Below are 19928 nucleotides of genomic sequence, written 5' to 3'. Positions count from 1 at the left end.
TAGAATTGGGAGAAAACAGATCCACAAATGTCATTAGACTTGACATGCATAAAAATTGAAGACATTTTTATGTCAACGAAAAGTAATAAAAGGCAAGCTGCAAACTGGGAAAACATTTATATTCCATTTCAGAGGAACACGAGATGGTTGGTTCTAAGCCAGACTCAGATTTCTCTCTCCGGGTGTCAATTTGTTCATCTGTAAAAGGAAGACAGTGGACAAAATGCCCTGTAAGCTCCCTTTGTCTCTCTCGTGTTCCATGAACACACACAATCACATACATGTTCACGTGCATCGGTCATACACACATACTCACACGTGCATTCATGGCTCTTCAGTTTTCTCTGCTCATAGCACTTTTGCTTTCCCGTTAAGCCCGTATCTGGCAGGGGAGAGCTGTATTTCTTCTACTATCACCACAGGTAGTGCTCATAGTCCAGAGTCTCAGTGCCCTTCGGTGTGTGATGGGTCCTCTGAAAGTGAACAAGTCATGGCCAGGCAGGTGAATCCTGAGTCCTCCACTCCTTGTGGTCACCCTGGGAGGTAAGCAGGCAGCGTGAGGAAACTGAGGCACAGAGGAGTGCATGCCTGTGAGCAAAGTAGACTGGAACCCAGGCTCTCTAGTCAAACCCAAGCTTTTTTTTTTTTTTTGGTGAAGCATATTTGATTTACAATGTTGTATTAGTTTCTGGTGTACAGCATAGTGATTCAGTTATACAGATATATATGCTCTTTTTCATATTCTTTTCACTATAAGTTATTACAAATATTGAATATAGTTCCTTGCGTTATAGAGTAGGACCTTATTTATCTGTTTTATACATAGTAGTTTGTGTCTGCTAATCCCAAACTCCTAATTTGGTAACCCTAAATTTGTTTTCTATGTCTGTGTCTGTTTCTGTTTTGTAAATAAGTTCATTTGTATCATTTTTTTAGATTCTAGATATAAGTGATATCATATAATATTTGTCTTTGTCTGACTTATTTCATCTAGCATGATAATCTCTGTGTCTATCCCTGTTGCTGCAAATGACATTATTTAATTCTTTTTTGTGGCTGAGTAGTATTCCATTGTATATCTATATACCACATCGTCTTTATCCAGTCATCTATTGATGGACATTTCGGTTGCTTCCATGTCTTGGCTGTTGTAGATAGTGCCACTATGAATGTTACAAGCCCAAGCATTTAAATTTTTTTTATCTTTTATTTATTTTATTTATTTGTTATTGTTGTTTTTTAATTTTATTTTATTGAATTATAGTCAGTTTACAATGTTGTGTCGAATTCCAATGTAGAGCACAATTTTTTAGTCATACATGAACATACATATGTTCATTGTCACATTCTTTTTCACCATGAGCTACCACAAGATCTTGTATATATTTCCCTGTGCTATACACTGTAAACTTGTTTATCTATTCTATATATGCCTGTCAGTATCTACAAATTTCGAACTCCCAGTCTGTCCCTCCCACCCCTGTGGCAACAAGTTTGTATTCTATGTCTATGAGTCTGTATATTTAAGTTCATTCGTCTTCATCTTCTTTTTTTTTTTTTAGATTCCACATATGAGCGATCCCATATGGTATTTTTCTTTCTCTTTCTGGCTTACTTCACTTAGAATGACATTCTCTAGGAGCATCCATGTTGCTGCAAATGGTGTTATGTTGTCGATTTTTATGGCTGAGTAGTATTCCATTGTATAAATATACCACAACTTCTTTATCCAGTCATCTGTCAATGAACATTTAGGCTGTTTCCATGTCTTGGCTATTGTGAATAGTGCTGCTATGAACACTGGGGTGCAGGTGTCTTACCATATGACCCAGTAATCTGATGCCTGGGCATATATCCAGAACCCAAGCATTTTAAATTCAAATCCATTCCATTTAATTCAAGATTATTTCCTGATCCCTACCACAACCAACAACTGGCTAAAAGTGCCCGTGGGGAACAGAAGAATGACCAGGAAGCCTAGACTTGCTTTTTTCCCTAGAGAAACACAGCTTTAGCATCAAAGGCAACACAGGCAAAAGAATCCAGTGAGTGTCCTCATCCTGTCATTTACTCATTCACTCGACTGATAGGTCTTGGGCACCTACCACAGGCGCTAGTCGCAAGTGTTGGTAAGATGCAGTGCCTGCTCTCAAGTGGTTTACCCTTGAGGGGGAAAGACCAGGAAACCTACAGTGCAGAAGATGTGGAAAGAGCAAGACAGCCGGGGCTGCTGGACTCTAGGAGGCAGAAGGTGGCCCAGGGCTGGGGGCCAAGGATGCAAGAGGGAAGGCAGTGCTGAGAGATGAGGCAGAAGAGAGGTGGGGAGGCAGATCTCCAATGGCCTGATAAGGCCTGCTCCAAGGCACTGGTTCTCACACTTCAGGATACAGCAGAATCACCCGGAAGGCTTGTGAAAGCACTGGTTACTGGGCCCCATCCCCAGAATTTCTGAGTTGGGGGGGAGGGTGGCTGAAATTTTGCATTTCTAACAAGTCCCCAGGCAATGTGATGATCCTGGATTGGGGGTTTGGGGACTTGATTCTAAGGGCACTGGGGAGCCATTGAAGGTTCACCTCAGGGGCAGGGGTGGGGAGGAAATGATACATTTAAATAAGGCACAGCTGGTCCCAGAGGAGTTGCGAGAGGGATGGTCGCTGTGGAAACATCCTGGCCTTCAGCCCCTACTGACTCTGCAGGTTTTCCCCCCCAGGGTCTGGAGGAGTGAAGTACCCGGAAGCCTTGGTGGCAGGGGAAATGGAGGTGGGGAGTTGTGGCCCACAGGGGATGGACAGGTCAGCCTTTTAAGAGGCTGCATCTTGGGAGAGGCCAGATGACAAGCTAGTGATCCATCCCAACTAGTCTCAGGCGAGATGGCTGGGAGAGGAGATGGGACACGGTGGTTTTGGGCCAGGAGGGCAGCAGAAGCCTGGACTGAGCCCTGGGGATGTCCACTCCAGGCCACTGGGCTGTACGGGGCCATCATTTTGGGAAATGCCAGGAGTCGCTTGTAGAACACAGAACTCGCGGGCTTCCTTGTCCAGTCTTCTGAATAGGTCACACTTGAACTGAGCTCTTACTGTCATATAATAGACACTATCACCTGGAGATCTTTGCATAATCAAAAACTGGCTTGTGAAGCCAACTTCCGTGAATGGGAAAGGGAGTAAAGATGCTCTGATGTCTCCCGGAGATCTGAGCACTTCCTCACAGGGCTCCAAGCTGTGCATTTTAACTTGGGTGTTTCGGGGGAACGTTTTCTGAGCCACTCACGGAGCTCGCGGAGGCAGCCGCTTCTGTCTCCGCACCTGTGGCACCTACCCCCAAGGCTGCCTGCCTTCCCCGTGGGCCCTGGCTGCTCAGAACCCCCTCTAACACCCTTATGATGTCCACTGCTCCAAATAGTCTGGGACAGACCCCCTGAGAACTTGACCTTCCTTATCCTTCTATCCAGAGCCTTAACTCCTGTTGCGTCCCCTCCCTCAAGGTCCCACCAGGTCACCTGCTAAACAGATCCAGCTCAAACGCCCAGGGAGCCACCTCCCAGACGACAGGGTCGAAGTGTAATGACAGTCTTTGCCCTGAAGGTGGCCACCTGCCTACTCCCTGCCCAGACAGGAGTCTGGCACCAATTTCTGTCCTGCTGGGAGCTTGGTGGCCTCCCACAGCCCAGTACTGGGGTCTTTGTTGAAAAATCTAGAATTCCTCTTTCACAGGTTCCAGCTGCATGCAAAACCTTTCGTAATGAGTGCCCCTGCCGTTTGGTTGTTAATGAAATGGCGAGCCAGATTAGGCCATTCCTCGCTGCCCCTACCTCTGGGATGAGTGCCTCTAAGTGTGGGTCATGGTTGTTTCCGTCAGCTGATTTTTTTGAAAGCAAATTTAATGTTGTGTTCTTTCCCACCACGTGTTCTGAATTAGAGCGCACCCTGGGGACCGCGCTCCAGCTGCCAGGTGTCCCTCCCTCGCCCATCAAGCTTCCCTCCCCCTCCTTCTCAAACCTACTCCCTCTAGGCTAGGAGATGCCTTGGCATCTTTTTAAACCGCTTCATAAAGTGCTGTGGGCAAACAGACTGCGTCAGAGCTCCTGTAACAAGGCAACTCCCAGAAGAAGGAATTGGTGTTCCACAGACCTTGTTGGCTTAATTAATGGACTCTGTGTTGTAATTTATTACCAAACAGCAATTAAGCAGAGATAAAACAGGCACTGAGGAGGGTAATTTCCTGTCTTGCAGCATGTGTTTGTCAACAAGATGGAAAGGGTTCCCAGCCACTCAGAGAGCCTGCTCAGTCGCGAGCTAGAGACCAGCCTTCCTCTCGTCTCGTTACTAATTTGCATTAGACAAACCTCTGTTTCTTTTCTGAGCCTGTTTTGTTTAAAAATAGATGTCAAGAATGCAGCAGCAGCCTTTGGTGTCAGCTTGAACCCATTTAGAGCGGGAGGTCCTGTCTAAGGAGGCCCAGGAACCCCCCACCCACTCCAGGCTTTTGCCACCCCGGGCCCAGGTCCAGACGGGGCCCTTCCTTGGAGCAGCCAAGGTCTCCCCTCGAGGTATCAGCTGTGAGATTGTCCTCCTGACAGCCCCTTCCTGCTCTCTGTCCCAGCCCAACGGGGCAACCTGCCAACCTCCCTCATTCCGATTTCCCTGAGGACGAAGGTCAAGGAGAGAGAACGGGGTGGCCAGTGCTGGGCTCGGGGCGTCACTCTTTAATTCCCCTCCAATGGCTCTGAGGCTGCTCTCAAGTTCCTGCAGCGGAGCCTGAGGTCCCAACAGTGCAGCTTCGCAGGACAGCACTTGGGCCAGAGCCATGGCTTGGGGTCGAGACAGGGAACAAAATGCTGATGATAAACCCATTTCTGATTTTGGTAACGCTCAGTCCTGTCAGGTAGGCAGTGACCACCCCCTCCCCCCAGCTCCTTTTACTATTGAGAAAACTGAGATTCAGGTAATGCCGCTTTTCAAGCCATCCTGTGACCCCTGGTCTTGGATGCTAGGCTATGCCATCTGGTGCATTCCTCGGGGCAGGGTGCGGCTCACATCCTTGAGTCTCCCAGCAGAGCATGGAAGAAAGACTTGAAGTGCACGCAGAGGCAATGCTAAGCAAGTGCATTGCAGAGACGGGGGCACATGGCATGTTTGGGGGACATAAAGGCAGTTGATAAGGCACGGGGTCCAGAGCAGCCGATATTGAGAGCCAGGATGAAGGGCCGGGCTCCCCGCCCAGCATCTCAGGTGTGATCCACGTGACTGCAAGCCACCAGCAGCTGATCCCCGAGTCCAAGCCCAGATCTCCTGAAGGTGGGGCCTGGGGAGCTGAGTGTTAACAGGCATCTCCAAATGCTTTCTCTTTCCAATCCGCACAATTTATTAAGCATGAATTATGAGCAAGGCTATGTGTTAAATGTACGGGTAGTGATCAAATGTCCTTCTTTGCCCAGGAAAAGCCTCATATTCCAGCCTAAATTTTTTAAATTTATAATACTATTTCAGTTTTTAGATATTGTTTTTTTTTTCACCTTTAAGGTAAATTTACTCTTTTTAATGTAGTTTTGCAAGTTTTGACACACACATACAGTCAAGTAACCCCACCACCATCAAGGTTCTGCCACCCCTCGACATTCCCTTGGACCCCTTCAGGGTCAGTCCCTCCCTTTGCTTTTAGACACATCCAAGTCCCTCCAGGTGCTTTTAGACACATCCAAGTTGAGGACCAGCTTAACTGGGAGTGTTCATGGGAGCCACCTGCATGGCCCCACCCATACTGATACCGGCTGCTCCCAAACTGGGGACCACACCGCCCGGCAGCCACGCCGAGGACAGGGCGTGACCAGCAAGGGTTCTGAGTGCAGTGGCCCTGGGGACTTCACAGAGCACTCTCTGAAAGAGCTACTGGCTGGAGTGAGATGTTCTTAAGATGAGATGCACACTCTGGAGAGGAATTGAGAGGAGTCAGGCTCTGTTCCAAGAACCTTTCTGGTTCAGTGGGCTCCAGGGAGGGTATCACATGCCTGCCCTCTGTCTGTCCTTCTGCAATACCTTTAGTCTTCCTTTCCCCTCTTTTCTGATCTTTTTCTGATCACATTCCTTCCCTCCGTTAATTCATCACCAGAATGACAGGTGAGAATTCTTTTATCCCATAATTAAATTTAATCTGATCTTGGACTTAGTCTTTGATGGCTTCATCGTTTAAGCGATACATCATCCAAACACCTTGTCACAATGATGCATTTTGCCAATAAGGCACTAGGGCCCCACGGAGTGACAAGGCTCCAGCGGGCTATTAACGTGTGGGAGGCACTGGAAAACGCAGAAGTTAATGACATCCAGCATCCTCTTGGCTTCCAGATAAAGTCGTGTTAAGTGTTGAGGCTCAGGGGACAGAGCCATGGAGAGCACACTGGAGTTAGCACCCCAGGAAAGATGTCTCTGCCCCAGAAAACAGGCCCATTTTCTGGGAGCCAGCCTCTCCAGCATTTAATAAGAAGCAAGCCCTGTGATCCCTCAATTCCTGGAAACCACGAGGCTGAAGCAGGGGAACCTGAGACCTTGTGGGATAACAGAGCTGGAGGAGGGAGGCAGGTACTTGTTATGTTTGGGAAACGGACACACACAAAAGGGAGATGATGGAGAGCAGGACAGACAACATTGGAGCTGCTTAACATCTGAAGTGGGTACCACGGATTCTGTGCCGCAGTATTTCCATTTCCCATCTCTTATGCAATATACTTTTTTAAAACCCTCCCCCTTCATTCCAGTGCAACACGTAAATCCATTTTGCCTCGTTGCAGATTTTTTGTTGTTGTTGTTTCTCTGACTCATCTTCTCTCAAAATATTCAAGACATTTCTGATGCTATTATTTCAGGAGCTTTTCGCTCCCACCTCCTGTGCCGCACCCCCATCCAGCCTGTGGGGCACCCCACAACACAACCCCTCTCTCCGCAGACCTCAAAGGGGTTCAGGGCTACTTACTTTCTGCTCCCTGAGACTTTTCCGAGGCTTGGAGGGGGACCTGAGCCTCCTTCTCTGCCATCTGCTTTGCTTCCCTCTTCTATTTCCAATCCCTGCTTCTCTCTTTCTAATCATCCCTGAAAAGTGGATCTCACAGTCCATGTACAGGGAACGAGAACGTTTAATGTCCTAAACGGCAGAAAGAACTAAAGGCGCGTGTATTTGATCTTGCTTAAGGAGGACTCCGGGTTAAGGAGGAATTCCTGTACTGCTTCCTTCTTGCCAGAATGGGTTGATGAGCTTTTCTTTCCAGAAAGTCAGAGTTACAATCTTTAGTTGTTTTTTAGTGGAGATTCTTAGTTAAAAGTTTTACCTCTGATTGGAAGTTTAGTTGATTTTTTTTTTCTCTAGCCACAAAAAGTGATCCAGGAAGATTTTGTGTTAATGTGAGGCTTGGAATAAGGAACTCAGACTGAACAATAGGATGGTGGCCACATTATCAACCATACCTTCCTACCTTGCCCAGAGCTATTGAATTTCTAAGCAAGTCGCTGCTAATCTTTTTCTCTTTTACTGAAGATGCAACAGCATTATGGTGAATTTAAAAAAGGCAAATTTAAATCATCTATAATCCCACCACCCTCAAACAATCATTATGATGTCTGAGGCTTGCTTTCAGCCTTTTTTGTTTTTTGAAGAAATATGGTGATTGCTTAGGTTGTTTTCACATCACTGAGTTCATAAGCAACATCCCTGCTTCTGAAGGATGACAAGGGGGAAGGTGAAACCACCAGTAAAAAGCTATTTGTGGTCTTAGCACCGTGAGATGCAGCAAAGCAAGTACCAGATATTCAAATAGCCTCATCCCCTGACGGTTTAGTTCAGAGAGTTTTCTCTTTGGAGCAGCAGCGTCTATTGAATGATTATTTTCAAAGACGTTGCTGGTTTGAAATGGGGAGGGTCTGAGAATACGGCCGATCAGAATGAAGGGAGGATGCTGAAGGGTTTGGGGCTAGTGGAGTTTGGGCCTCTGGAGTCTGGGTTTCTACTAGATGAGGCCAAAAGAAGACCAGATGTGGGTGGCAGAATGTTCTAGACTGTCCTCGTGGTACCTCCTGCCTGGCTCAGGAGCTAGGGGTTGTACAAAGTGCCACATATGAGACACCTCGCTGGAATTCACCCACACAGGGCCACACAGGGTGCCGTGTGCACCCTGACACAGGTTCTAGGAAGGTGTGATGAAGGCCTTCTTCAGGTGGCTCATGACATGGTGGCACCATCGCCAGCCTCCCTGCTGGGAGTCCACTGTGTGGACTCCTCATGGCTTCCTCTGCAGCTTCCGTGGCTGAGTGTCACAGGTGACAGGACCTGCATCCAAGGGACTCCTATCAGACATTTTGACTGTTCCCCCAAAAAATTAATAAAGAGAAAATATAGTTTTGCCCATAGCAAAGATGGTAATGTTTATGAATCAAGGGTTATGATTAACCAGATTTTATATATATGAGGTCCCCGCAGGCCTCCAAAAGAGAAATAGATAAGATTAAAACTAGTTTCAACAAAGCAAACAAAAGAGAGAGAGAGAGAGACTGAGGAGCTGTCCCAGATCAAAGGATTCCGAGACATGACAGTAAAATACAACATGTATCCAGGATTGGATCCCAAAGAGGAAACGGGCATCATTGGAAAACTAGAAATTTCCGTGAGGTCTGTAGATTAGTTAGTGGGATGGTACCAATGTCAGTTCCCTGGCTTTGCTAATTGTTTAATGATTATAGATGATGTTAACTTTAGGATAAGCTGAGTGTCGGGCATACAGGGACCTCTCTGTGTTATTTGTAGACCATTTTTGTAAGACTAAAGCTATTTTGACCTAAGAAATTTTTAAAAACTGTTCAGGAGGTTAAGTTGGCTGGAGTTGATGGTTGAGAGGTGGGGGGAAAGGATAAGGGAGGTGGAGGTGACACTCAAGTCCCTGGCTTGATGGGTAGAGTGGTGACTTTCCTGAGACTGGGGTCCCGGGATGATGAGTTCTGCCTAGGGCAGTGTGAGTTTGGAGGAGGTGGGCTCAGGGACTCCCAGGAGTGACGTTCTCCCCAGGCAGCTGAACATTCCAGCTCGGTGCTGAAGGCAGAGCTGCAGAGGCCAGGCGGGCTCGGAAAGTAGATGTTCTGTCATCTGAATTCGATTAAAACTCTACCAAACACTTCATTTCACCTGGGTCAAATTAGGGGATATTGGAGCAGAAATGTAGGTGCTTTGGTTTTTAGGGTTGTTTTTTTTTCCAAGAGAAATTTATGAATTCATCTCAACAGAGACATGGAAATCCACTGACCTGCCAGCCAGGGTTACCTCTCCGAGACCTTCAGTTTCTAGCTCACCGAGCATAGCTCACAATGTCGAAGGCTCCAAATTCCAGGGAAAGGCATTCTTCCAGAGGATTCCAGGGCAGTATTCTCTCCAGATGAAGAGGCGTCTTGGATAAATTGGAGGTTGGAGATTTGCAGATACCGACCAGTATATATAATATAGATAAGCAACAAGTTTATACTGTGTAGCCTAGGGAACTATATTCAGTATCTTGTAGTAACCTGTAATGAAAAAGAGTATGGAAAGGAATATATGTATGTATGTATATGACTGAGCTATTATGCTGTACACCAGAAACTGACACAGCATTGTAAACTGACTATACTTCAATTTTAAAAAACAGTATATGACACTTATTAAAAAGAAAAAGAAAATATAGAATCTTCAGTGGAAGGAAAAAAGGAGGGAAGTGCCCTGACTTTTGTAGGGCACCGTCACGGATGAAATGACTCCTGCCAGCGAAGGAGTGAACAGCCCCGGATCGGCGCCTGGAGTCGAGCGCGTGTTGAGTGACGGGGCAACGCGCAACCTCAGGGGCGGCTGCCATAGCAGAGCGTCTGCGCATGCGCGCTCCCGCCTGCCGGTCGTAGCCAGGCGTCCGTCTAACTCCTCTGTTAAGGCTCTGAATTCCTGGGCGGTCAAGGCTGGCTTCCAGTCCACGGTTTCCCTGGATTCGTCAGGGAACGTGCCAGGAGCAGAAGACAGGCCAGCATCATCGGGGCGTGAGGAGGGGCCGAGAGGGAGGCGTGAGGGCGTGAGCCAAGGACCCGGGGACATCCGTGGAACACGGGGTGGCTTTGGGGGTGCAGCGCTGAGTACCAAGAGTCCGACTCAAGACCCAGTGCTTGAATCTGGCCCATTCCAGGCAAGGGCATGAAGGATCTGGATCAAAGCAGGGCAGTGGCGTGGTGCTGGGGTGGGGAAAGACAGGCGCAGAGCCGTGGGGGCGTCCCGAGCGAGGGGACAGCCTTCCCTGGGTCAGGCGGCCATCCCAAGAAACACACGCCAGACGCACCCAGCCCGGGAGAGCCTGATGGGCCGGGTAGCTGCCTGGCGGTGGTCGGCTGCCCAGCAGTACTGCTGAAGCAATGGGGGCAACCATCCCTTGGACCAGTGGATCTGGGGAGAGCAGGACGCCTGGAGTGGCTGAGCGCCAGGAAATGCTGGCCCCGTGAGGCCACACGGAACCTCGAGGGAGGCAGAGGACTCTGTATTGAAGCAGAAACAAGGCCCCCGTTCTCCACCGGTGCGTGAGGTCAGAGGAATTGAGGGTACAGGGCTGCCTATGTGCCACGTCGTCCTCTCACTCATTTAGTTCCATCAGTGCCCTCTGAGAAAAATCCTAAAGTCATCCCCATGTTGAAGAGGAGGAAACAGAGTCCCGAGGGCTGCAGTAACTGGCCCGGGGTCATGAAAGCATTTAGTGACAGAGCTTGGATTTCTTAAGAAGGCTCCAGAGTTACATTGGACCTGTACAGTGTAGTGTCTCCTTTAATGACTCAGCACAAAGCCAGGAATGCTGCTGTGTCAAGTGGCAGAATGAGAAGGTGAGACAGATTTAACTAAGATCAGCTAAAAAGGGAGAAAAACGTTTACCAGCACTTCCACGCTCCACCAGGATGTAATCCTACCTTCCTGTTTTACACACACAGGCAAGAAAGAAATCCATCTGTTTACTGAGAAACAGTCTTTGTTGCTCCTCTCAGCGATTTAGCAGTCAGGGTGGGCGTGGCAGGCATGCTTAGGGATTTGCTCCCGATCCTTGGGAAGTTGGAGAGGGCTGTACTGTCCACCAACCCCTCTCCCACTTGGCTCTTTTGACCTCATCCCGGTGCTCTCCACACTCAGGGCCCCTCTCCCAGTGGCCCCAAGCTCTCTCCACAAAGCTCCATGGCCACACTCTGCCACTCCCCCACCTCCAGGGGGCACTGCCTCTGATCCATCCACTCCTAGACCTGTCTGCAGAGAAATCAGCCCAAGGTTTTGTGGTGCAAATATGTCTCCCCATTCATTCTAAGCAGCAAATGCATTGTCTGGCAATAGGGTGTTTTACTCCAGCACGAGGAGTCACAATGGTGGATGGGAGAAGATGGAGGAAGAAGGCCCTTGGACCATGCCGCCCCCCACCCCGCCCCGCCCAGGAGCTGGCCATCTCTGCAGGAAACATATCTGATTCTGGAGCATGCCTTCTAAGCTTCCAGAGAGATTTTTCTATCAGCTTGATTGACGTATAAGATCAGTCCAATAAGCTGCCTCTGTTTAAAGGATACCATTTGCTAAGTTTTGGCAGGGGTGCACACCTGTGAAACTCCCTGAGTCAACATACAGAAAGTTTGCGTGCCTGCTCCCCACATAGTCCTCCGGCCCCTTTCCCCCATCCCAGCCCCCAGGCTGCCACCAGGCATCCACTTTGAGATAGTTAGAAACTTTTTTTTTCCCGTGTTCACTTTGGGTTCTGGCATGCCCTGGACAGTGATGGAGAAAGTCTGTTTGCTTTTTAAAATATACACAGGTGCATGTAGTCACCAGAAACCACTCTTGTGGCTTTAGCCAGGCAACAAACAAATAAACTCACCCCGAAGCAGTTTTGAATCAATGAAACCCATCTCTCTGTCTCCTGGGTAAACTGCATTTTTCATTTAGTAACGGCTTGCTACCCTGACTAGGCCTGATTTTAAAGTGATGAGAAAGACCCTGAATATGAAATCAATTGAAAGCCACATTTTTATTGACAATCTGATAGATTTTGCTGTGTTCTAGAGACATTCCACAATTATTTGGCTGGTTTTTCTTTATTTGGCTATAACCTGCGTATTTTCGTTTCCCTGCAAGGCTGTTAAATGTGGGTTAATAGTTTTATGTGCCTCTTAGATCATTTCAAATAGAAAAATTCCTTTTTTTCCTAAATGAGAATTAATTGTATTTGAGCTCAGAGGTTTTTTTCCTAATGCATTAGGGTTGTGGAAAATGACATTTATTTCTCCTCTTGGGCCCAGCAGCCGAATCTAGAGTAATCTCATTCAATTCAAAAGACATTTATAGAGCGTTTGCTCTTTGTAAGATGCTTTCCTTGGTCCTTATGCTCTGTAACAATGGCTGGAATACTACTGTACTAAAACAGCAACAGTAACAATCTGTAACAAGGAAAGACACATTAACAGAATATATAAGTATGTAAGTTGAAAGAGATCACATGGTGGTGTGGCCTTGCGGAGCTAGAGGAGATGGGGTAGGGGTGGGGTGGGGTTATATACGGGGAATACACTTGACTGTTTTTGAGAAACGTCAAGTCATCTGTCAGACTAAGCCAAGAAGCCAAGAGTTAACTAAGACTGAAAAGGTAAGTTGAGGGCCTACAGTAGAAGATCATAGTAAAAAGTTTATTCTTAAATCGGTGGACAGTGGGAGCCATTGAGTGCTGAGGTGGGGAATGATACCATTTGAGCCTGCAGGACTGGGGAGGACAGATGGAAACTGGGGAGGGATGGAGGGGAAAGGACCAGTTACAAAGCTACTGCAGCCATTCTGGGCTCAGAAGAGACTCGGGGTATTAGGAGGGCATATATGAGGAGAGACACATGGAGACAGGCATTGTGAGACTTGAAACTTTAGGGATGAGAGAGGGGATAAAGCTGACTCAGGTTTGCAAACCTAGATCCTGGGGAGAGAACAGGGAGCCACAAAAGAAAGAAATGTCAACAAGTGTCAAGAAGTTACCAACTCAGAGGAGGAGGCATCACCCATTGGCTCGTCAGTGGAGCGCATGGTGTATAAACACATGCTTCTCCTCCTTTTAGCAAGATTGCCTTGACAACAGTGAGCGTCGTACTGAGGTGACAAATCCCACAGGATGGCTTGGCCATAATTTTGTGAGTATGCACACAGAGATATACAGTTGACCCTCAAACCGTGCAGCGCTTAGGGGCTCCGACTCTCTGCACGGTGGAACATCCATGCATAACTTGATAGCTGGTCCTTCTGATTGGCAGTTCCCGATCTGCAGATTCAGCCAACCAAGGACCACATAGTACCTATTTATTGAAAAAAATCCACATGTAAGTGGACCTGTGTATCTCAAACCTGTGCTGTTCAAGGGTGAACTGTAGACCTAAGAGAATTGACGTTCCTGTGAAAACTTACATGTGAATGTTCATAGTGGCATCGTTCATACTAGCCCCAAAGTGGAAGCAGCGCACACAGCCATCACCTGGTGGAAGGATACACAGAAGGGTCAGGTGGAGATGAGGCTCACCGGTGCCTTGAAGGGAGACACCAGAGAATATGCATCCATGTTGTTCCAACAACTTGAGAGGAAGTGGATGGGGGCTGGAAGAATGCGAGAAGACCTTGTGAAATGGAGAGAATCGCACTGAGGTCTAGGAGAGTTAAAGCTGGAAAGTTCTAGAAGAAGGCCAGTAAATTGCATTTCCAGGCAGAGCAAGAGCTGGGGCAAAGCCCTGAAGGTAGGAAAGCTGGTAGGATGCGCAGAGGATGGGGAGCAGAGGTGCTTACAGAAGGAGCGCTGGGGATGGTGAGTGGTGGGAGGTGGACTCGATGGCCCCCTATCCAGGACTGGGGCATCTGGTGGACATCCGGTCCCAGCACTCACCACTCTCCTGTCTTGTTGGGGAGGAGTGGGTGTGAGATCTGTTGGCCTAACTTTAGCCCCATCGTCCTTTCAGACCACAGGACCCTTCCCCTGACCCGGGCCCCTTGGCCAGGCCAGCAGAGCCCATGCACGTGGCCTCCTTCTATGTGTTCCTGGTGTGAGACACTGCCCTCCCCTAGATGGGAAATCCTGCAGAGCCCTCCCCACCTGCCCTGCCTGGCAGGGGGCTGGTGTGTGGCCCCTTCAGGTCCTGGAAGTCTGGGTCTTGTTGTTTTCATGCCCTAGAAGACCTCAGAAGGGAGAGCTTCTAACTCCCAGTGGCATTTAGCTTCGCTCTTTAAACATCTGGGTCACAGATATGCTTGGTTAATTAATGTTCTTAGCACTACTCATTTGCCTGCTGGATAATAGATTGATTCATAATTTCAATAAGCAGCTGTGTATATCTTTCCCCTGAACATAAAGGCAGCTTGCTGTCATTCATCACTTTGCATTTGGTGAATTTAAATATATTCAGAGAGACGTTGTCGAGGGAGGGGTGGGGAAGGGCTTCTGATTTTCTTACCACTTTGCCTGTAACAATTACTCTGATTTGGAACTAATTTGGATTTAAAGCACATGTTAACAGCATTTCTCTCAAGGGCATTTAATAAACTCCCTGTCACTTGTTTCCAAGGGTACCAGGCAAGCTTGCTTTGGGGATCAGAGCAGAGGAGAGAGAGCCCCTAAGGAGGATCTTATGCCCCGGAAAAGAAGCACCTGTGTCCCTGAGCAGAGCTCCTTTTTGCTCCATCCCTGGCCAGGAATGCCCAGGCTCTCAGGAGCCCAGGGTCGTCGGAAAGGAGGGTGCTCCGCTACTCAGCTGCTGGGCAAGGGCTGCCAACCTTCGGGTCCTGGGGATAGAGGCCAGGACCTGGCCAGGTGACCTGATGTCTTCATGCCTCAGTTTCCTCTTCTTTAAAAATGGGGACAGTAATAGTACCTTTCTTACAGGGTTATTGTAAAAATGATGTTATTTATTCTTTGTACCATGCTTCGAAATGATGCAGGAGGTACCACCCATACACACTGACTGGTAATACTATTTTGGGATTGGTTAAGCATCCGTTGTATATTAACGATCATCACTTCTGCTCCAGTTACCTCATAGGATCAGGAGAATGAACAGGAAGTCTGTGCTCGCCTCTGACGTTACCCCCACCAGTCTACACTGGAACCATCTCAGTGGGAACACAGCCCCATCCTTGTATTCCCAAAAGTCTATCCCCAGGCTGGACACCCAGAGGACTCTTCAAAATACGTTTGTGGAGTTTAAGGGAATAGCTGTGGCTGCATTTCGTAAATGATGGCATTCAGCACATGTATAATGTGCTCATTCACAAACATGTTTGGAGCCCTCAGTCTGTGATTATCTCTTAGGAGGCAATGAAGTAGATTAGACCCAGTCCCTGCCCCTTAAAGGAGTGGGAAAGACAGGTGAATGTATTTGTTCAAAAGTTGGAATACAGGGTTTTAAACAACATGTGCAGAAGGGAGACGCCAAGACACCAAACCGGTATGGACTCACACCTAGTTGTGAGAAGGGTTGGCAGGCAACACCATCTCTGTATCAGATAGCTGTTGCTGCATGACAACCACCCCCAAATTTAGTGGCATGAAACAATATGCATTTATTATTGCTTACAAGTCTACAGGTCAGTTGGATGGTTCTGTGATCTGGACCAGGCTCAGATGATTTTGGTTGGATTCATTCATGCATCTCCCGTTGGCCAACCGGTGGGCTGAGGGCTACCTGATCTATGATGACCTCATCCACTTGTCTGGTGTTTGACTGGTTGGTTGGTTGGACCACATGTCTACCACCCTCTAGTGGGCCATTCTGGGCTGACTGCCACAGTGGCAGCAGGGTTCCAAGAGGTAAAAAATATGCCAGGTGTATTCCAAGGCACAGACACATCCTCCTTTCTGCTACGTTCTGTTGGCCAAAGCCAGTCACAAGGCCAACCAATACGCAAGGGCAAGGAAACAGACTCCACTTCGATGGAAGTTGCTGCAAAGACATATTGTCCCAGGTACAGAAGGGAGAGTGAAGGATGTGGCCGTTTGAGGGATCTACCACAATCTCCTAGCATTCATTGCAGGACATACAGCAGAGAGCAAGTACCAGGACTGGGTTGTACAATTAGGATGTTTCTGCCTTTTCATCATTAGAAATCACATTGCAATAAAAAACCTGTATGTAAACTTTTTTCCCTCCGGTTTTATTGATATAATTGACACATGGCACTGTATAAGTCTAAGGTGTTCAGCGTGATGATCTGACTTACATGCATCATGAAACGACTGTCCCTGTGAGTTTAGTGAGCATCCATCATCTCCTATGGATACAAAATTAAAGAAACAGAAGGAGACATTTTTTTTTCTTGTGGTAAGAACTCTTAGGATTCACTGTCTTAACAAGTTTCCTGTATAACATACAGCTGTGTTCATTCTATTTATCATGTTGTACATTACATCCCTAGTAACTGGAAGTCTTTGCCTTTTGACTGCCTTCATCCAGTGCCCCCACCCCCACCCCTTATGTAAACCTTTGCCCACTATGCTAATTATTTCCTTAGGATAGATTTTTTAATGTAGATTTATTGGGTCAAAGAAAAAGAACATTTTAAAAGCACAGAGTTTGTATTTTGAAATTCCTTTCTGAAAGGTTGTAGTAATTTACCCTCCCTCCAGCCCCATCGTAGGCTCAACTTGACAAAATACAAATCATCTCTTTTTTTTTTCAAATGTAGTTTCTTGTTGTTTTGGTTCTTTATTTTAATACCTAGGAGGCTGAACACTTTTTAATACGTTTGTTTCTTCTTCAGTGAACTGCCTCTTTGGGCCCTGTGTAGGAGGGCAGATTTAATTAATCTCAGTTTACAAATGAGGAGGAAATGGAGGCTCAGAGAGGTTTGGTGACTTGTTCAAGGTGGCCGCGCCCTCTGGAAGCAGAAACCAGTTGTCCCACTTTTTCATTTATTCCTTCTCGCCCTGTTGCTGAACAGGTCAGACTCCCGAAACATTGACCAAGGAGAGGTTTAGGATACTGGAGAGTGGCCCCAGGGAATCTGTATCCAAGCTTAGGAAGCTGGAGGGCTTCCTGGGCAGGGCGCCCTGTGAGTTGGGTGCGTGTTGGGGTGCGTGATGGGCCTGCGAAGGTGGCCAGGACTGCAGCCCGCACAGGGGCACGGGTGACCCCTGCAGGTCTGAGCCACGTCTGCAGGTTGTGGTCTCATTGCCGCCTCCCACACCCCCTGTTCTTGGTCTCTCCCCAGCTGGCCCGCTACACCAAGGAGGGCTTCCTGCACCTGGGAGCCCTGGGGACCACCACACTCCTCCCCGACACCCGCTGCCTGGTGGACAACTCCAAGAGTCGGCTGCCCCAGCTCCTGGACTGCGACAAGGTCAAGAGCAGCCTGTACAAGCGCTGGAACTTCATCCAGGTGAGTGCTCCGCGGACGGGGCCAGCCGCCCAGAGCAGGTGAGGATGCTGCGGGCCCACGGGCCCGGCTCCCCATGGAGGGGCACCCGGCCAAGTGCAACCTAAGGTCTCCCGGCCCGGGGCCAGGCACCTGGACCCCAGTCACGGTCAGGGGGATTTGCCGGGGCACTTCCCTGTGAGACCGCCTTCGGGGTCCCTGTAGCCGCAGTGCTAGGCTGGGCTGGGCTCTGATACATCTCGGGGGTGGGGGAGCAGTGGGGAGTGATTTTCCTGGAATCTTCTAAGTGCCAGTGGGATTGAGAAAGTCAGGTTGCGAACCCCCCGGCCATTCCCCACCCGGACAGCATCCCCCACCAGTGCCCACCCCCTGGTGCAGCCACTCAGACTTGGGGAAGCTTATTTTCTGACCTCAGGGTTTCCAGAGAAGGTGGGATGACCCCTCCCTCTGTGCGAAGAATTGCGGTGGGCTGTTCGCAGTGTGCTGGCACTGCGTTGGTGACACCTCTCTCTCCCTCCCCCTTTCCCTGTCTCTGTCTCTCCGCCTCTCCCTGTCTCTGTCTCTCTATGCCTGTCTCTGTTTCTCCCTGCCTCTCTCATCCTCTGTCTTTCTCTGTCTCGCCCTCTGTCTCTGTCTCTCTCTCTGTTTCTCTGTCCTTATCTCTGTCTCTCTCTGTCTGTGTTTCTGCCTCTGTCTCTGTCTGTCTGTCTGTCTGTCTCTCTCCTCCCTCTCACCCCTCTCCTCCCAGAACGGTGCCATCATGAACAAGGGCACAGGACGCTGCCTGGAGGTGGAGAACCGCGGCCTGGCTGGCATCGACCTCATCCTCCGCAGCTGCACGGGGCAGAGGTGGACGATTAAGAACTCCATCAAGTAGTGGGATTGGGAGGAGCTGGGGCCGTTGCTGCCCGGCCCCTGGGACAGGGTCTGCCGTCCTCTGGACCAGCCACGCTGGGAGAGAGCCAGCACGGAGCCGGCAGGGCTTCTCCAGGACAGCCCCGGGCCCCAGATGGAGGCTCCGTGTCCCCATCAGGCATCCAGCTGCCTGAGGCTCGTGCACCTGGCAAAGCCCCCCAGCCCTTCTCTGGGAACCCAGGTGCCATGTCTTCTGCAGCCCAGATGTGGACCTGGTACCAAGGAGTGACATCCATCTCCTCCTGGTCATCTTCCCACCCACTACAGGGACTGGGATTGGCAGGGGCCCCTCCTTTCTCTCATCTCTTGCAGCAGCAGCAGCTTCTGAATTCCACCCCAGCCCTTGACAAAGGTGGGGGCAGGGTTCTGCCACCTCCAAGCTCCCCCTCCAAGGAGGAGACAGTGAGGCCCTGAGGCAGTTTCCCCCGAGGTTGCTTCTGCCCAGATACCCGTTCACAGCCCAAGATCACTGCCCCCAAACCTTTCCAGCAGGTGGCCTTGGGCTTTTCTGGAGCCACCCCCCACAGATGACGTGGAAGGAGCTGACGCTTCCACGGTCACCTGGGCACCAGGCTCCCATGTTCCTGGACCAGCTCTTCCACCTGTGTGGGAGGGGGGAGCACGCAGAATGGTCTCAGCTGTGAGGGGCCCGTGCCGCTCTGCCTGCCCGGGACCGGGGAGTCCAGACTCACAGCTGCCACAGAGGGGGCAGCGAGCAGCCCCCACCTGGCGCCTAAGGACTGACATCGGCACGACACAGGCGGCCAGGACCCCGGAGGGCGCTTGTCCCGTGTCCCCCGTGCTCTGCTGGCTGACTGGGGAGAAGGCAGTCGAGTCCTCTCTGAAGAGTAGTAATTTTTTTCCGATTGCCCTCTGGTTAGGGTGCACTTATAAATCAGAGTTAATATATGGACGCGTGTGCATGCGTAGGAGGGCGGGTGCCCGCGTGGTGCGCGAGTGCGGCACTGCCTGTGTGTGTGTGTGCGTGCGTGGCGTGTGTCTGGGTTGCGCGTCAGAGTGCATGATGGAGCAGACGTAGGGGAGTGGCCTTGAGCTGTGGCTTTATTGCTCGCCAGGCTCGGGACGAGGCTGCTGAGAAGCTTGGGGGAGGAGGGTCGGCCATGGCCGTTGGCCAGGAGGATGTGGCTGGGCCTTACCCCCCGCTGTGCCCCAGCTGGAAGCCTGTCCCTTCTGCCAGTCCCCGTCTCTCTCCCTCATGCTGCCGGCCAAGCCCTGCCCGGAACCAAACCCTGTACCTGCCCAGTTTGGGGTTTACAGTGTCTCATTCGGTGGCATCTTACTGGTGATCTCTCCTGCCCCGTCTCCCCTCCTTGTGAAATAAACACACCTCCCAGCTCAGCCTGGTTTGCTTCTTGATTCTTCCAGAGGCCGGGCAGGGGGGCAGTTCCTGGGATGTGGCGGGGGGCTTCCGGTTTGGGAGTTTGGTCTTTTTAAAGGCAAAGAGCGTTCACTTCGTGGGGCCAAGACACAGCCAGCCTGCCCTTGCCCTCGCCTCCCCCCACACAGGACAGAACCTTACACGTGGCACCTGCTTGCTCACCCCCTTGGGGGCCCCAGGCTAGGAGGGCCAGGTAGGTGCAGAA

General features: G+C 49.7%; 1 protein-coding gene and 1 long non-coding RNA gene across 3 annotated transcripts in view; one reads left to right on the top strand and one right to left on the bottom strand.

The window, feature by feature from the left end:
• The window catches only part of GALNT17 (polypeptide N-acetylgalactosaminyltransferase 17), a 361038-nt gene extending 341364 nt beyond the window's left edge, over positions 1 to 19674 (top strand). For both annotated transcript variants that reach the window (XM_006201451.4, XM_072943074.1), the window contains exons 10-11: positions 17245 to 17412; positions 18158 to 19674. In XM_006201451.4, coding sequence (XP_006201513.2) covers positions 17245 to 17412; positions 18158 to 18286 — 297 coding nt within the window. In that variant the 3' untranslated portion in view covers positions 18287 to 19674. The remainder of the gene's footprint in view (positions 1 to 17244; positions 17413 to 18157) is intronic.
• Positions 48 to 9317, bottom strand: LOC140687121 (uncharacterized). The gene is made up of 3 exons (XR_012061237.1): positions 9284 to 9317; positions 317 to 536; positions 48 to 198 (listed from the first exon to the last, which is right to left on the bottom strand). It is a non-coding gene; the product is annotated as an uncharacterized lncRNA (long non-coding RNA).
• Positions 19675 to 19928: the final 254 nt, after the last annotated feature.

Source organism: Vicugna pacos, chromosome 18 (genome assembly GCF_048564905.1).
Source record: "Vicugna pacos chromosome 18, VicPac4, whole genome shotgun sequence".
Taxonomy (NCBI): Eukaryota; Metazoa; Chordata; class Mammalia; order Artiodactyla; family Camelidae; genus Vicugna; species Vicugna pacos.
Note: the sequence above shows the minus strand (reverse complement) of the source record. Positions and strands in the feature narration are given on the sequence as shown.